The sequence below is a fragment of the Staurois parvus genome, unplaced genomic scaffold (assembly GCF_062004578.1).
Source record: "Staurois parvus isolate SC_StPar_1 unplaced genomic scaffold, SC_StPar_1.0 ptg000507l, whole genome shotgun sequence".
Taxonomy (NCBI): Eukaryota; Metazoa; Chordata; class Amphibia; order Anura; family Ranidae; genus Staurois; species Staurois parvus.
Window position 1 is genome coordinate 2,398,125 of NW_028318303.1, and position 19,097 is coordinate 2,417,221.

At 42.5% G+C, this 19,097-nt stretch overlaps 1 protein-coding gene across 1 annotated transcript in view; it reads right to left on the reverse strand.

Moving 5' to 3' along the window:
• Positions 1-12,224: 12,224 nt before the first annotated feature.
• LOC149451919 (exocyst complex component 6B-like) overlaps positions 12,225-19,097 on the reverse strand; it is a 159,281-nt gene continuing 152,408 nt past the window's right edge. The window contains exon 4 of the mRNA XM_089689984.1: positions 12,225-12,802. Within this exon, the coding sequence (XP_089546110.1) occupies positions 12,676-12,802 (127 nt within the window). The 3' untranslated portion in view covers positions 12,225-12,675. The remainder of the gene's footprint in view (positions 12,803-19,097) is intronic.

Genomic DNA, 19,097 nt, shown 5'->3' on the forward strand with positions numbered 1-19,097 from the left:
GTGTCAATGATGCCCACAGTGACACCAATACAGTGATCTGTGCTTAAAAAAAAAAAAAAAAAAAAGCACTGACACTACTAATGGCACTGGGCAGGAAGGGGTTAACATGAGAGGCGATCAAAGGGTTAACTGTGTGATGGGTGTGTTTTACTATGGGGCGGTGTCTGTGTGCTTCAATGTAAGCTCACTACTTTACACTGGCTGCACAGCCATCCAAAGCAGTGTGCCCGAGCTGACAGGGAGGAGAACTGTTAGTAAACAAAACAGTTCTCCTCCCCATCGGAGATCCTTGGTAATCACTGGGCGTCGGCGAGTAATCACTGGCTGAGACCTGGCAATTGACAGCCGCAGCAGCGAATGACGGCACATGTGCCCCCTATATAGAGATGCAAAATCACACACACATATATACACACACACGTGATTTTGCGCACCTGTGTCACCCTGTAGCAGTATTTCTGCTATAGGGCGGTAGGGAAGCGGTTAATGAGCTGAGATATGAAAATCGCTGAACTGCATGGTGTAAATGGAGTATCTGACTTGAGCAGAACCTTGTCAAGGACTGAAAGAATCTCTACAAAACATGAATAATCAGACACAAATAGTTTATTTTTTTTTTGTTTCTACAAGGAGTGTGATATAGTACAGAGGGCGCGCAGAGCCGTAACATTTCCAGTCATACACATTCTGTCAGTGTGTTGTCCTGTGTTAGATGTTTTCGTTCCACAGGCGTCTGTAATACTTGAACCCCGAGGGCCTACCGCTCACACTGTACTACCAAGCGGAGGAGAATGTGTGAAGGCTCCGAGTCCCATCATGGCCTCCACATTTTAAAAAAAACCCAAAAAGCCTAAGGTCAGCCCCCTCGATGAGAGGAGGAGATAAAAGTGCGCTCTTGCATGACGGGACCAAATCAGAACTCCCGTCTATTAAACAAGAAACTTATTTCCCTTTATCATCCTGGATACGCCATTGTCAAGTCGACCAGTTGTGGCGCCTTGAAGTGTGCGTGACGCAGTGGCAGCCATTATTTTGAGATGAACCAGCATATAGCCTATGAATCCACTAGCAACTGGTGATACATCTGAAGCATGATGGAGATTTGGCATGAATGTAAGGATGGACATCAGCCTGTCCAAACTACATCATGAAAAGGCTACTCTTCTAATTTTTTTTTTTTTTTTTTTAACTTGCATTAATCATGATTTTAGAAAGAATCACAAAGCATTAAAGAAATTATACCGCTTGCATATTTCTGACTTTTGGTGCATCTTCTTGGCCTTAAAGAAGAAGTACGGCCAAACCACATTTGGCCATACTTCTTCAATGGATCACAGAAGTGCACGTAGTTCTGCTCTCCTGTGACCCAAGATTTACCCTGCTGTTGGCTGATGTCATAGAGCCGGTCCAGGCTCCGCAGGGAACCCGAGAATAATGTCAGGATCTGCCCAGATGCCTGACTAGCAGCTGGTTCAGCCTCTGAGCAATGCCACTGAGACCCTGAGCCAGTCGCCCCTGCCCAGTGTCATGTGACCGCTGTGACCAATCACAGCAGATCACATGTCAATTGTATACAATGGATGGCTTCCTGTCATGCCATCCATTGTATACAATTATGTTGTTAGCTGTGACTGGTCAAGGCAGTCACATGATACAGACAGGGCCAATCACAGCCCATCTGTATCATGTGATCAGCTTTGCCCAATCACAGCTAATCACAACAAAAGACTGAATGAATCAGTTTCATTCAGTAACAATGATTGCAAATATCAATGAAATACATTGGTATTAGCAATCATAATGTGTTAAAAAGAGAAAAAATCCTGATCACTTGCACAGAGTAGTTCAATGTTACTATGGTAACATTGTATTGCTTTGGTCACAGTGTGCTGAAAAATAAAATAGTAGAAAAAAATTTACTAAAAAAAAAAAAAATAGAAACATTTGAAAAAAAAAAACACAAATTAAATTATTATTATTTTCACCAAAGAAATGTAGCCGAATAGATTTTGACCTAAATTTATGAAGAAATGTTATTTATTTGCAAAATTTTATAACAGAAACGAAGAAAAGTGTGTTTTTTTTTCCAGAAGTTTCAGGTGTTTTTTGTTTTATTTAGCAAAAAATAAAAAAACTCAGTGGTGATTAAATACCACCAAAAGAAAGCTCTATTTGTGGGAAAAAAATTATAAAAATATCATATGGGTACAGTGTTGCATGACCGCGCAATTGTCATTAAAAGTGCGACAGCACTGAAAGCTGAAAATTAGCCTGGGCAGGAAGGGGTACAAGTGCCCGGTATTGAAGGGGTTAACATTCTCAGGTATAGCGCTTTGTGCTGAGAGAACATTAATCTACCTTCACAATTAGGAGTGCATGCCTGTGTGTGCCACAAAATCTGGGGCAGAGCTGACAGCTGCTGGACTCAGTGAAGGATCAGGAACCGCTGGTTTTTGTCCATGTTATCTCATTGAGTGTGCAGTCCATAACATAAGAACTAGGCAGCAGTTAAGAGAGCAATAACGTTTAATCCTTATGAAAGTTAGAGGTGATAGTAAAGGTATATATACAGTTAAGGAAATACGTATTTGATCCCCTGCTGATTTTGAATGTTTGCCCACTCACAAAGAAATGATCAGTCTGCAAATTGAATGGTAGGTAGCAACAAAAAATTCTAAAGAAATGCATGTCTAACAGATTATGCACTGATTTGCATGTTCATGAGGGAAATAAGTATTTGATCCCCTATCATTCAGCAGGATTTCTGGCTACCAGGTGTCTTTCATACAGGTAACAAGCTGAGATTAGAAGCAGTCTCTTAAAGGGAGTGCTGCTAATCTCATTTTGTTAGCTGTATAAAAGACACCTGTCCACAGGAATAATCAATCAGATTCCAAACTCTCCACCATGGCAAAGACCAAAGAGCTGTCCAAGGATGTCAGGGACAAGATTGTAGACCTACACAAGGCTGGACTGGGCTACCAAACTATTGCCAAGCAGCTTGGTGAGAAGGTGACAACAGTTGGTGCAATAATTCACAAATGGAAGAAACACAAAACAACTCTCAGTCTCCCTAGGTCTGGGGCACCATGCAAGATCTCACCTCGTGGAGTATCAATGATCATGAGAACAGTGAGGAACTACATGTGAGGATCTTGTCAATGATCTCCAGGCAGCTGGGACTACAGTCACCAAGAAAACAATTGGTAACACACTACGCCAACAAGGATTGAAATCCTGCAGTGCCCGCAAGAACCCTTTGCTCGAGAAAGGACATATCCAGGCCCCTCTGACGTTTGCCACTGAACATCTGAATGATGCAGAGGAGGACTGGTGGAAGGTCTTGTGGTCAGATGAGACCAAAATTGAGCTCTTTGGCATCAACTCAACTCGCCGTGTTTGAAGGAGGAGGAATGCTGTCTATGACCGCAAGAACACCATCCCAACTGTCAAACATGGTGGTGGAAACATTCTGCTTTGGGGGTGTTTTTCTGCTAAGGGGACAGGACAACTGCACCCCATCAAAGGGACGATGGACGGAGCAATGTACGGTCAAATCTTGGGTGTGAACCTTCTTCCCTCAGCCAGGGCATTGAAAATGGATCGTAGATGGGTGTTCCAGCATGACAATGACCCAAAACACACGGCCAAGGCAACAAAGGAGTGGCTCAAGAAGAAGCACATTAAGGTCCTAGAATGGCCTAGCTAGTCTCCAGACCTTAATCCGATTGAAATACTGTGGAGGGAACTGAAAGTTTGAGTTTCCAAATGTCAGATACCAAACCTTAATGACTTGGAGAAGATCTGCCAAGAGGAGTGGGCCAAAATCCCTCCTGAGATGTGTGCAAACCTGGTGGCCAACTACAGGAAACTTCTGACCTCTGTGATTGCCAACAAGGGATTTGCCACCAAGTACTAAGTCATGTTTTGTGAAGGGGATCAAATACTTATTTCCCTCATGAACATACAAATCAGTGCATCATTTGTTAGACATGCATTTCTGCTGAATTTGTTGTTGCTATTCTGTTTCTGTGTTACAATACACCGAACATTCAATTTTTAGACTGATCATTTCTTTGTGAGTGGGCAAACATTCAAAATCAGCAGGGGATCAAATACTTATTTCCTTCACTGTATATATATATATATATATATTTTTTTTTTTTTTTGCTTATGGCCGGTAAACTTTGTTGCTATGCAACAGTAAAAAAAAAAAGTAATGCATTGTGGACTGAGCTATGACTGATCAATCTGTTAGTTACAGCTTAGTCAAGACATGGGGTTGATTTACTAAAACTGTAAAATCTGGTGCAGCTGTGCATGGCAGCCAATCAGCTTCTAACTTCAGCTTGTTCAATGAAGGTTGGAGAGAAAAACCTGGAAGCGGATTAGTTTCTACGCCAAGCTGCACCAGATTTTTCACTCAGTTTTAGTAAATCAACCCGACCGACTCATTTCTGGGCATATGTGTGAGAACTGTTCTGAATTCATTGAGGAACTTTTGAATTTAGAACTCTGTAAATTTGAATTTTTAAATAGTGTACCGAATCCCTTTGTTAATAAGCCCTAGAAAGCTGGTAGTCATTTTTTTTAGCTTTTTTTTTTTTTTTTTTTTACACTAGTGAATTGATAGGCTGCATTTTAAAATGGCTGCTTTCACTGGCTGTAGTTTATAGATCTGATTTTTTTTTTTATTTTTTAATATCCTATACAAACACCATCCCCAATTTGCAGTATATAAAGGTCAGCATTAAAAAACCCCACCAAAATATCAAAACGAAAAAGTTTAGAGGATAAATTTACCTCTACTTGCTGAGATAACTTGTATCTAAAAGAATTTTGTTAGTTGCAAAGATTTAGCCTGTTAGTCACATTCATCTGGACTTGTTCTGTAATGTTGAGGATGTTTCGTAGCTCAGTCTAAGCAGTTTCATCAGTTAGTACGAGTGTCAGGGCAATACCCCAACATTTATATCCAAAAGAGCTAACACCAGCAAAATAATTTGGTAAATGTAGTGCAGTGAGGAATGAAAAGACAATTATATTAGGGAGATGAAGCAATCTCTCAACAACAAATAGCCCAACATAGGAGGACAAATATTACAGGCCAAGACGCAAGAGTCTTTCAACGCCTTAAAGTGTTACTAAAGTCAATTTCATTTTTTTAAATTAAAACAAACATGTTCGCCTGTGCTGTGCAGTTGTATTACACAGAGCGGGCCCGATCTTCCTCTTCTTGTGGCCCCCACCGGTGATCTTGACTCCTCCTCTTCTTCTGCCCCCAATGGCTTGCTATATCTGCTCACTCCCGAGCTGTGTGTCTATAGAGCTGAGCTCCATAGACACACACAGCGGGCTTAGCCCACCCCCTACTTCCTCCATACTGCATTTGACTGACAGCAGCAGGAGCCAATGTTCTATATTGCACCTTAAATACAGGTGTAACGTGTTGCTGAAGGTGAAACTATCCTTTAAAATGGCAATATATATGAAAGACAAATGGTGGTCAAGGCCTCACCCCTGTTCATGGTTCTGGTTTGACATAGATGGACTTTTTCACGCCTCTTGTGAACCAGTTGTCCTCTCTGTTCAAGATGTTCACCTCAATGTCCTCAAAAGATTGTCTTTTTTTCTAAACTGATACTAAAGCTAAAACCATTTTTTACCTTAATGCAAGGAAAGTATTAAGGTAAAAAATGGTTTTAGCTTTAGTATCAGTTTAGGGAAAAAGACAATCTTTTGAGGACATTGAGGTGCACATCTTGAACAGAGAGGACAACTGGTTCACAAGAGGCGTGAAAAAGTCCATCTATGTCAAACCAGAACCATGAACAGGGGTGAGGCCTTGACCACCATTTGTCTTTCATATATATTGCCATTTTAAAAGGATAGTTTCACCTTCAGCAACACGTTACACCCGTATTTAAGGTACAACATAGAACATGTTGCAATTGCCAGTCCCCCCTCAAACCCCAACTGTGTACAGCGGCGTCACTCATTCACAGTGATCTTTGATTAGATAAACGACACATCCCATCTCCTACTGCATCATGCAGAATTGTAGTCTTAATGGACTACGTGTCCTTGTAGTCCATTGACACTTCCTGGAGCTTAGTAACGGTCTGTTGGTACAGAGGTTCAGGCAGAGAGCTGTACGAATTGTCTGCAGGAGCCTGACATTGCACCCACAATCCACTGAACACAGGTGCAATGCTCCGCAGGCTCCTGAAAAAAAAAATTTAAAATATTCCCCCTTTTTTTAATTGCAAAAACGTTTGTTTTATACAGGTGAGTTAGCCTTAAACATCTCTATCCCCAGGATTTGACAATTCACACCTTTATCCATGTAAATTGAAGGATTAACACCTGTGCAGACTTCCTGACACCAAGGATGATAATACACAACTAGAACAGGTCCACAATTTTCACATCTCCCATCCTGTTCTTGGGCAATATCACCTGTAATTCCATGATGATTGGATTAAGGTGTCTGTGTTAGATGTGGGTTATCTTCCTGACATTCATTATAACTGAAGAAGTGGCTTAGATAAGCTATGAAATATCTTCAACATTATACAAGTCCAGTTGAATGTGACCAACTAGTACTAGATATACCATGACCTGGATAAATGAGAGCCTTCAAAGACAATTTAGCCTTCAAGTTTCACACCCAGATTGGAATTATCTTTTTTTCATTTTTCAAATTTACTGGATGACTGTGAATGGCCAGGCCAGATAGGTAATGTGCTAATGACTTAGACTGGATAACTGTGAATGGCCAGGCCAGATAGGTAATGTGCTAATGACTTAGACTGGATGACTGTGAATGGCCAGGCCAGATAGGTAATGTGCTAATGAGACTGGATGACTGTGAATGGACAGGCCTGATAGGTAATGTGCTAATGAGACTGGATGACTGTGAATGGCCAGGCCTGATAGGTAATGTGCTAATGAGACTGGATGACTGTGAATGGCCAGGCCTGATACGTAATGTGCTAATGAGACTGGATGACTGTGAATGGCCAGGCCTGATAGGTAATGTGCTAATGAGACTGGATGACTGTGAATGGCCAGGCCTGATAGGTAAGGTGCTAATGACTTAGACTGGATGACTATAAATGGCCAGGCCTGATAGGTAATGTGCTAATGACTTAGACTGGATGACTGTGAATGGACAGGCCTGATAGGTAATGTGCTAATGACTTAGACTGGATGACTGTGAATGGACAGGCCTGATAGGTAATGTGCTAATGAGACTGGATGACTGTGAATGGACAGGCCTGATAGGTAATGTGCTAATGAGACTGGATGACTGTGAATGGCCAGGCCTGATAGGTAAGGTGCTAATGAGACTGGATGACTGTGAATGGACAGGCCTGATAGGTAATGTGCTAATGACTTAGACTGGATGACTGTGAATGACAGGCCAGATAGGTAACGTGCTAATGACTTAGACTGGATGACTGTGAATGGCCAGGCCTAATAGGTAAGGTGCTAATGACTTAGACTGGATGACTGTGAATGGAAAGGCCTGATAGGCAATGTTAGGATGTACTGGAAAATAATAAACTGATTTAGCCATAGCCAAACCACTCATCACCTTCCAAAAACTAAAGAGGTGAGAAAAGGCAAATGTGAATCAGTGATGTAGAAGAACCCGGCACTCTCAGCATGTAAACCATAGATTTCCCATTCAATGGAAGAAGTGTTATGAATATCTGTGAATTTCATTTGAAGTTTCTGACCTGATATCTCACATGGGACCTGTCATCAGTCTTTACACATCACGTCAAACAGCTATAAATGAACTATTCCTACAACATTCTGTTACTAAAGATGCTACATTTAGGCTTCAGTTCTCACCATTAGATCTATGCTATTCATCCACACCTTCCAGCAGGATTATGGCACTACTATGGCATGTTATTCCATAGAGAACCTGTCACATGGGAAACAAGGTGACAGTATTAAAGAACAGACAGGAACTAGGACACAAATAAGCAATCTCTGGCTGTGAATTTTGTCATCATCATGCTTAGCTTGAATACTTTAGGTGTAATATCAAACCCAGACATCAAAATGTGTGCAAACAGAAGCTGGGAAAATCTTAAATTGTGGTGCTGTGAGGATGTCATTAAAATGCATGATGGGTATTTAGATGCTGGAGGGGAAATGGCTTATGATAGTTCATGTGGACTGCAGAACAAAGCAGCTGAGCCTCCATGAAGGCTATCACCACCGGAAACACGTACTTCAGTTTGTAGAACCACTTCCTGCCTTCATTTAATTTGATGGATCTCTCCAGCAGAATTTCCTGTTCAATTTAACTCTGCAGTCAGTAAAAGGCCAAATGATGGTGTCACACTCTGCTAATTCGCCCCTTGGACTCTCAGAGATAAGAGATACTACGGATTGGTCCAGCTAATGGTGTACATCTGAAACTAGAGTAGGATTGACTTCCATACAAATGATAAAGGAAGTGCTGATGCCTATGAACATTTTTAAATCAAATAAAACACCAGTTAGCAGACTAGTCTCCCTCCAGTTGCAGTTAGCAGTATGGACTAATCATCCCAGTTATTGTTAGTGCATTCCTATAGTTCAGGTGAAGTGTGAGGCTGCGTGCAAGTAGGCTTCAAAATTGGGAGCACAGTGCACAACCTAACCGCCCAGCAAGCGAATAGGAGCACTAAACATCAGGGTTTAGCAATCATCTCCTGCTCACTATGGCAGCCATTCTCAACCAGGATTCCGTGGAACTCTAATGTTCTTCCAAACATTGCTACAGGTTCCTCAAGCTGTGGTGATTGTTCTCCCATCTGATGATGCCTGCATAGGTCCAAGCTCATTAGTACTTGGAAAAGCCAGAAACCTGACACCAATGACCTCTAAAGGTAGCTTTCTTCCCACTGGTCACTAATGTAAGGGAGCTTTCTTCCCTCATCACCAATGTAAGGAACATTCTTCCCACTGATCACCAATGTAAGGGACATTCTTCCCACTGATCACCAATGTAAGGGACATTCTTCCCACTGACCACCAATGTAAGGAGCATTCTTCTCACTGATCACCAATGTAAGGAACATTCTTCCCACTGATCACCAATGTAAGGGACATTCTTCCCACTGATCACCAATGTAAGGGACATTCTTCCCACTGATCACCAATGTAAGGGACATTCTTCCCACTGATCACCAATGTAAGGAGCATTCTTCCCACTGATCACCAATGTAAGGGACATTCTTCCCACTGATCACCAATGTAAGGGACATTCTTCCCACTGATCACCAATGTAAGGAACATTCTTCCCACTGACCACCAATGTAAGGAACATTCTTCCCACTGATCACCAATGTAAGGGACATTCTTCCCACTGATCACCAATGTAAGGAACATTCTTCCCACTGATCACCAATGTAAGGAACATTCTTCCCACTGATCACCAATGTAAGGAACATTCTTCCCACTGATCACCAATGTAAGGAACATTCTTCCCACTGATCACCAATGTAAGGAACATTCTTCCCACTGATCACCAATGTAAGGGACATTCTTCCCACTGATCACCAATGTAAGGAACATTCTTCCCTCTGATCACCAATGTAAGGGACATTCTTCCCACTGATCACCAATGTATGGAACATTCTTCCCACTGATCACCAATGTAAGGAACATTCTTCCCACTGACCACCAATGTACGGAGCATTCTTCCCACTGATCACCAATGTAAGGTACATTCTTCCCACTGATCACCAATGTAAGGTACATTCTTCCCACTGATCACCAATGTAAGGAGCATTCTTCCCACTGATCACCAATGTAAGGAACATTCTTCTCACTGATCACCAATGTAAGGTACATTCTTCCCACTGATCACCAATGTAAGGTACATTCTTCCCACTGATCACCAATGTAAGGAGCATTCTTCCCACTGATCACCAATGTAAGGGACATTCTTCCCACTGATCACCAATGTAAGGGACATTCTTCCCACTGATCACCAGTGTAAGGAGCATTCTTCCCACTGATCACCAATGTAAGGAACATTCTTCCCATTCACCACCAATGTAAGGGGCATTTTCCTTACTGACCACCAATGTAAAGTATATACTTCCCGTTGACCACTAATGTAAGGAGCATTTTTCCCACTTTACCAATGTAAGGGGAATTTTTCCCACTGACCACCAATGTAAGGGGCATTATTCCCACTGAGCACAAGATGAGGGGCATTTTTCCCACTGACTCCAATATAAGTGGCATTTTTCCCCACTGACCACCAACGTGAGGGGCATTCTTCCCACTGACCCCAATATAAAGGGCACTTTTCCCACTGACCACCAATGTAAGGGCCATTTTTCCCACTGATCACCAATGTAAGGGGCATTATTCCCACTGACCCCAATATAAAGGGCATTTTTCCCACTGACCCCTAGTGAATTGGTTTTAGCAGGGGTTCCCTGAGACCTGAAGTTTATTTCAAGAGTTTGTCTGGGGGTAAAAAGGTTGAGAAAGGCTGCACTACGGTGCAGTGGCTTGCACTGCAATTCACCTTGTTGAATGCAATGTTCCCCGATGCTCAAAGGCCCCTATTTTTTTTTTTAAAAGAACCTTCACTTGAACTAATGAGAGCAGCTAATTGGTATTTTTCAAAAGTAGTTTGAAAGCTTAACTACGTCATAATTAGTTGGCTGAATCAGTGTGTACTATAACCAGTTCTCACTGGTTTTGTTTTCCCAAAAAATACATTTTTCACCTTTTCTTCCCTCATTTCTGTGCTGATGATTTCCTGCAGCCACTTCCAGTCTAGCAGACTTACTCTAGCTGCAGCTTTACATCATTGCTCTGGACTAACTTTGGTGACAACTGTGGACCATATCTGTGTAATGTGTCTCACCACAGCCAATTGTAATCAAATGTAACAGGGTGACAATGCAGGAGAACAAATGACAGTTGTCACTCCATAACAGGAAGTGTCTGAACAAGGACCTTCATAGAAAAGACCACCAGGTATTCTTTTACCCCCGGTTCACACCTATGTGTGTTGCAATCTGCTGCAGGGAAAAAAAGTCCCTGACCTTCTACAAAAACACAGTGGCTAAAAACACATAGATGTGCACATGTCCCATAGGAAAGCATGTTATATGGGCTGTAGTGAGTTAGCTGGAACTGTTAGTGAGTAGCAGGAACGATCTGCTTTTAGAACGCTTTTCAGAGGACATTTGACAGGCTGTGAGGAGGCATTGTTATTTTTTGTTCTTATTTATAAACTTTAAGCCTTGCTCTGCTCACCGGCTGCCATTCTGGCCTAAGCAAGAATGACGTGTCCCTGCTGCCTCAGCCCCCTGTGGTTCCAAGTCACATATCCCAGGAGGATCCAGGAGCGACAGAGACCGGTAGGCAAAGCTGTAGTCATCATCAGAGGCAGGCTATCTGAACCTGAACGAGGCAGCTGGGTTCCAATGACTGAGGACAAGCAAAACGGCAGCACAGGATTTGGGCTGCTGCACCTGATCAACAGATCGCAGCAGGACAACACTGGATCTGCTGGGTAGGTAAGTAACTGAACCTCTTTTAAGTACCCCTGGATACACATACTCAGGATGCTTAAATACAATGGTAAATCCAAGTAATGCAAGGCTTGGGGCTTGATACAAAAGATCAGTGACCCTACAATAGCTGGGCAAAACTAAGGGAGTTGTTCACACAGGTGGCCAGGGGAAAGTAAAAACAGGCAGTTGAGCCATAGGCTTACCTTCCCTTGACTACTCCCTTAAACACAGAAATGCAGTCAATCAGAGCTGTACACATGCCACAATGCTTTGCTGTGTGACCATGGCAAAAATGAAACGGTACTGGCGCCCAACACACAACTAGATTGGGCCATGCTGCAACCGCGGCGCAAGTGGGTCCAAATTTTTAGGGTTCAAAAAGGCGGTAAGAAGGAAACATATCATACCCTGACTGCCTGTCAAACACTCTCTGAAAAGCAATCCACTGCATATCCCTTTTTAGAAGGGCGGCAATAATAGCTGCATGTGTAAACGAGCCCTAAAGGTTGCAGTGGAACGTTTGCCCATCTGTGAAAACAATACCCTGTGCCCTCTCCATGTAAGAACATATTCAATACTATGAATAACTGTGTAACGCTTCAGTCCAATTTCTACCCTTTCAAGCAAAACTGCTGTCACTTGGTGATAATAACGGAAAAAATGTTTCCTAATCGGTCAGAAAAGTCAGTGCGTTTTTTAAAACAAAAAAAAAGAAAAAAAACACTGTACAGACTGGAGTAGTTTTGTTTACAAGAATACATCTGTCTCTAAGCATGTCACTGAGTGTTCTAAAAATGTGTAAAACTGTCATCTAACATTTTACATGTCAAAAAAGAACAAAAAAAAAAAGAAAAAACTACTATATCAGTGCAATAAGAAACCGCCACCCGCACCTGGCAGAAGCATTAACAAAATCCTATATTCCCTTGTTCATCTTGGCACAGCGTACAAATCTTGGAAGATAGAAGACAGCGTTGGGCATGGAAACCCGGGGAGGAGGTGTCACGTGCCACGCACAATCTACAAAACGTTGCCCCTTGACCGATATATGTTGTAAAAGAGATGTCAGGGGACGAAACGCGCCAGGGTTTGTTCAGTGTATAGTGCTCGGCACTGTCCGCTCTCTTCAGGAGTGGTGACTATTGATCAGGCCTCTGAGCTGCTTGGCCACGGTTTCAATGAGCTTCTGCTTGTCTTTTTCATTCCTCCGGAACTGAGCAAAGACGTTGTTTTTCCTGCTGGGGTCTTTCATCCTGAGAAAACAGGAACAGAAGAGTTAAATGAATAAAGTAGTATAGGTCAAGAAGGTTCAACGTGTAAGATGCTGTCATGAATGGTTGTTATACAACGCCCGCCGCTGACCTTGGTTGGCTGGTTTTTAAACAAAGTGAACCTTCACAAAGAGATACCACTTGACATATGACTGTAATCCTCCCACCTCCACAATCTAAAAAAAAGTTGACGTTTAATGAGGATAGGTTTTAATGTCCCAATGATGCACATGTGTGTCTATGGTTGGCCAGTGTTTCTCTAGGTCTCCTGTTATGATTGGGAGTGGATGGACTCTCAATCATGTGACCACTGTGACAGCTAATCACAGTGGTCAGGTGATCCGGAAATCCTTCCCCATCCCACATGCGTATACACACACATAAGGGACCCTGGGACTGAAGGAGAAGGGGTAATTTAATTACACTCCACCCCAACCCTCATTTTGATTCTCACCTAGAGAATGGCAAGTAACCATGCTCCTGCAGCCTCCTAGGATATCCATCCCAGGTTGAGAATCAGCTTCCACACCTGCTGCCAAGTTATCAGGGGGGTGGCTGCAAGAACCAGGAAAAGACAGCAGGCCCCTGAATATGTAGGAAAGGCAGATGGTGGTGTTGGAATACAACTGAAGGATGCTTGTTTCTGCCCAATTAGCAAAGAGCAACTGAGAACTTGTCAAATTGTTCCAATCTATCATGCATGAAAAGGTACTTTACATTTTTCATTACAATAGTTTATTCCGCATACATAAGATGGGATTGTTGCACTTCAGCTTTCGGTGAGTTCTCCAGAAAGAAATCCTTCCCATTTACTCCCATAAAGGAGCTACTTAGAAATGCACAGGCCTCAAGATTATTAAATTCTAGGCTGTATGAAGCCTAACCCCTTCTAGTAAATCTCCATTATCTTCACCCTTTCCTGGAGAACACCATTTAGAAGTGCAAGAAATTCACCTGAAATGTGAGAAGTTTTCCTCTGTATGGCCAGTTTTAAGTACCTGTGTGGCTTGATCCTGCAGAAACAGGACACCAACTTGTTTTTTATTTTTTTGATACGTGACTCACGAGAAAGGCCTGCAATCCACACTGGTAATATAGTTCATGTCATCAATATACTGTATATCTACAGTTGTGTTCAAAATAATAGCAGTCAGACATCACTAACCGGATCAATCACTGTTTTTGGTAGAAATGATATTTCTACATGGCAAATAATTTACTAGCAGGTGTAGTAGAGTAACAGAAATCCAACAGACCCAACAGTTGTGACATGCATGCTGCTGATTCTGTGTCATTGAATCACTCATTGAAAGGGGCATGTTCAAAATAATAGCAGTGTGGAGTTCTATTAGTGAGGTCATTCATTCTTTGAAAAACAGGTGGCAATTATTGCCCTTTGTCACGGATCCACGGTCGCCGCCACTAACATGCGACAATCGCACGACCGCAACTAACAGTAATACGTCACGCCCACGGCGTCAGACCCCAGACCTTCTCACCAAACTCGTGACCGAAGGACCGGCCGATCTAAAACCGCGGTGTGACGCGCGTAACAAGGCCACACTCAGCTGCACCCAGCACAGCGATTGCCCAGCTAATGGGCTACAATCGGTGCCTGCAGCCTAAATGCGCTTGTTACTGGGTCGGGTTAATTGCGCAACTAACCCTCTACTGCCACCACCACTTTTGTCGGAGACTGGGAAACTCCTGTTATCAAATATACACTATAATGATTGAAAAGTCACCTGTCCAATATGGTCAATTGGGCAGGGAGTAAACAAACACAGTAGCGTCTCTTCAAAAGGCAGGAATTCGTGAATTGCAGGTAAGCGCTTAAAAACAGTTTAACACTTTCAGAAAGAAAGATTTATTACTAAAAGAGTCAAACAGGCGCAATAAAATATTTACAAAGATATGTCACAAAAATATATATATATGTATATAAAGACACAGCAAAGAGATAGGAAGGAAATTACAGGGTTAAGTTACTTGCCCATATGCCTGGGTTTGCAGATCCAAGTTGCAGAGCAGGACGATTCTTTATCTCCTCCTTCGATGTTAGCTGAGAGATCTGTGTATGTATCTTAAACTAGCTTGTCTCTTCTTAAAAGTCCCTCTCAAAGGGGAGGGGGGCTCTGACTACACGTTTTGGGAGTGGTCAGTGGGAAACTCAGTTAAAACTAACAGCTTCATAATCCATGACATGAAACACACAGTTGACCTGAGGAATGTTCAATTCTCTTTTAAGTCCGGGAGAGAAGCTATTATCTGTTTTATGATGTGGGGGCTTACACAGTTTTGGGGTCAGTGCTTCCCAATTCTCTGAGAAATGCTGCCTTATCAGAACGTAGGTGAGAAAGGTTACATGTTTCCCCAGACAACTGGCACCAAACCAGGGATGTCTTAACCTGGTTGATCCACACCATCTGTCAGGAGATAACGTTTGCCTCTCAGGACTGCAGGGGGTAGGAAATGAGGCTGAGGAATGAGAAATATCTCGAATAAAAAGAGAAAAAATGGAAAAGGAGAACTCCGCTCCAATTCTGATGAGCTAGTTTGCTACACCCTTATTTAAGGAAGGAAGGCAGCAAATGTTGTACATGCCGGTTACAGTGCATTTCTCTCTGAAATTCTGAGGAAAATGGGTTGTTCCACACATTGTTCAAAAGAACAGCATACCTTGATTAAAAAGTTGATTGGAGAGGGGAAAACATATAAAGAAGTGCAGAAAACGATAGGCTGCTCAGCTAAAATGATCGCAAATGCTTTAAAATGGCAACCAAAACCTGAAAGGCGTGGAAGAAAGCAAAAAACTACCATTCGAATGGATAGAAGGATAGCCAAAATGGCAAGGACTCAGCCAACAATCAGCTCCAGGAAGATGAAAGAAGGTGTAAAGTTCCCTGTGAGGACTGTTACAATTAGAAGACGCCTATGTGAAGCCAAGCTATCTGCAAGAAGCCCCCGCAAAGTCCCACTGTTGGAAAAAAGACATGTGCTGAAGAGATTAAAATTTGCCAAAGAGCACATTGACTGGCCTAAAGAGAAATGGCGCAACATTTTGTGGACTGATGAAAGTAAGATTGTTCTTTTTGGGTCTAGTGGCCGGAGACAGTTTGTCAGACGACCCCCAAACACTGAATTCAAGCCACAGTACACTGTGAAGACAGTGAAGCATGGTGGTGCAAGCATCATGATATGGGGATGTTTCTCATACTACGGTGTTGGTCCTATTTATCGCATACCAGGGATCATGGATCAGTTTGAATACATCAGAATACTTGAAGAGGTCATGCTGCCTTATACTGAAGAGGAAATGCCCTTGAAATAGGTGTTCCAACAAGACAACGACTCCAAACACACCAGTAAACGTGCAACATCTTGGTTCCAGACCAACAAGATTGACGTTATGGAGTGGCCAGCCCAACCCCCGGATCTTAATCCAATAGAAAACTTGTGGGGTGACATCAAAAATGCCGTTTCTGAGGCAAAACCAAGAAATAGAGAAGAACTGTGGAATGTAATCCAATCATCCTGGGCTGGAATACCTGATCACAGGGGCCAGAAGTTGGGTGACTCCATGCAACACAGATGTACAGCAGTTCTCAGAAACAGTGCGACTACAACCAAATATTCATGAAGTCATTCAAAGGAAAGCAAAATCTTCAAACATTATTCAGTTTATATAGTGAATGTTTGAGTTTGTAAAGAAGAATACAAACACTGCTATTTTTTTGAACCGTCTAATATTCACTTTTCTTCAGTTTTTTAGAGGAACAACACAAATTTGATCTATTTTTCTTCATGTTTTGATTTGGAATAGAATGTGTCGTGTTCCCAATGCATTTGTGTGGATGAAAATAAAAGCTGTTAGAAGGATTTTGAGCTTTATTCACTTTTTTCAACACACTGCTATTATTTTGAACACAACTGTATATATCAACAGACAACATATCTATATATCAATATACGAATATCTAAAGTAGCCAATCACAATTGTCTGATTACACTGAATGCCTGAACAAGATCAGGTGTATCTGTTTTTTTGGGAAACCACCAACCCTGTGTTTATTTTATGTATTATTTAATGAGCTTCAAAAACACAGTAAAGACTAACAGGCAAGAGGAAAACTCACAGATAAAGGAAGCAAACAAAATTACCGCACAGACAGGCATTTACAAACTGATATTAATATGCAGTAAATTCACTCTCTGGACTAGTAAACACAACACATAAAGTTACAGGATAGCTCATGTCCAGGCATAAAAAGCAACATCCAGACGACATGCACAAACAATCTGTTCAGGTCTGTTGTTCAAAGTAACAGCGGGAATGCGATCATACTTACACACGATGTATTCTTTACCAGGTGAACACGATGGAAGGAACACAAAAAAAAGAAGAAGCAAAATAGATGGGAGAAAATGAAATGGAGAAAAGCTGGTCGAGGTCTGACCAGACAACAGAATATAAACAGTCAATGTCTATGACAAGACAGGACATAAGTGATGAAATAACAAAAGAGACCAAATGTAATGCAACCAATAAGAAACTGCTTCTACCAAACAAACGACAACTGCCCCAACCTATAACTGGCCTTTGCAACAAGGAGCACGTGGAAGTGTGACGCATGTCAAATAACAACAGAGCTCAACTTACCAGCCAGCCTGCGACAAATCGAATTGGCCTAACAGTTCACATTAAAACCAGGGGTTTCGTTTACACACATTTACAAATACATGCGTAAGCTGCAGAGGCCATGGCACGGCACCCCAGCATTATCTGCAGTCCTAACTCTATGATTTTTGAGAGCCTCCATAGTAGGTGGTATTAACATGATAGGACAATTCGGTTTGTTGCAGGTTGGCAGGTAAGTTGAGCTGGGAGTTTTTCTTTGTTGTTGTTTGACACCCTTCCATATGCTCCTTGCTGCAAAGGCCAGTTATAGATTGGGGGAGTTGCCGTTTGTAGCATTGCTTAATTGGTAAGGGGGCACACTGGACACCTTTGCTGCCATTGTGCTATTACTGGGTGTCCAGTGCACCCCTGTGTCTTTAAGGAGGGGTAGGCTCCCTCCAAGCATACCTGTTCTAAATCTACCCATTATTATATATGTGCTCCTACTGGAGCCTATGGACGCGCTCAAAATTCATAGCGTTAGGACTGCAGTACACTGGGGTGTCGTGGTTGACCTCTGCAGCTTACTCATGTATTTGCAAATGTGCGCAATCTAAACCCCTGGTTTTAAATGTGAACTATTAGGACAATTTGGTTTGTTGCTGAGGCTGGCAAGTTGAGCTGAGAATTTATCTTTGTTGTTGTTGTACCAAAAATAGACCCATGGGAGATGGTTTATGAAAGGTTGGTGTGTAATATGGCATTATTTTACTGCATTGCTCCCCAAGTTCCAAATAATAACTTTACTTCGCTTAGAGAGGGATTAAGCTATGGAGAAAGGGGAGGTGAGAAAAGGGAGGTAAGAAAGGGTGGTTATGAAGGTGAGAGAGGGATGAAGCCAAGGAAGAGGAACAGGAGGTGAGAGAGGGATGAAGTTCAGGAGAAGGAACGGGAGGTGAGAGAGAGATGAAGTTAAGGAGGAGGAACAGGAGGTGAGAGAGGGATGAAGTTAAGGAGGAACGGGAGGTGAGAGAGAGATGAAGTTAGGGAGGCATGGGAGGTGAGAGAGGGATGGAGCTAAGGAGGAAGAATAGAAGACGAGAGAGGGATAAAGTTAAGATAGAATGGGAGGTGAGAAAAGGATGAAGTTAAGGAGGAACGGAAATGCGAGAGGGATAAAGTTAAGAAGGAATGGAAATGCGAGAGGGATAGAGTTAAGGAGGAACGGAAATGCGAGAGGGATAAAGTTAAGGAGGAACGAAAATGCGAAAGGGATAAAGTTAAGGAAGAATGGAAGTGCAAGAGGGATAAAGGTAAGGAGGAAGAACAGGAGGTGAGAGAGGGATGAAATTAGGGAGGAGGAACAGGAGGTGAGAGAGGGATGGAGCTAAGGCGGAGGAACGGAAGGTGGGAGAAGAATGGAGCTAAGGATTAAGAACAGGAAATGGAAGAATGGAATTAGGGAGGAGGAACGGGAGGTGGGAGAGGGATGAAGCCAAGGAGGAGGAAAGAGAGGTGAGATAGGGATGAAGCCAAGGAGGAGGAACGGGAGATATGAGAGGGATGAAGCCAAGGAGGAGGAACAGGAGGTGAGAGAGGGATGAAGCCAAGGAGGAAGAACAGGAAGTAAGAAATGGATGAAGCCAAGGAGGAAAAACG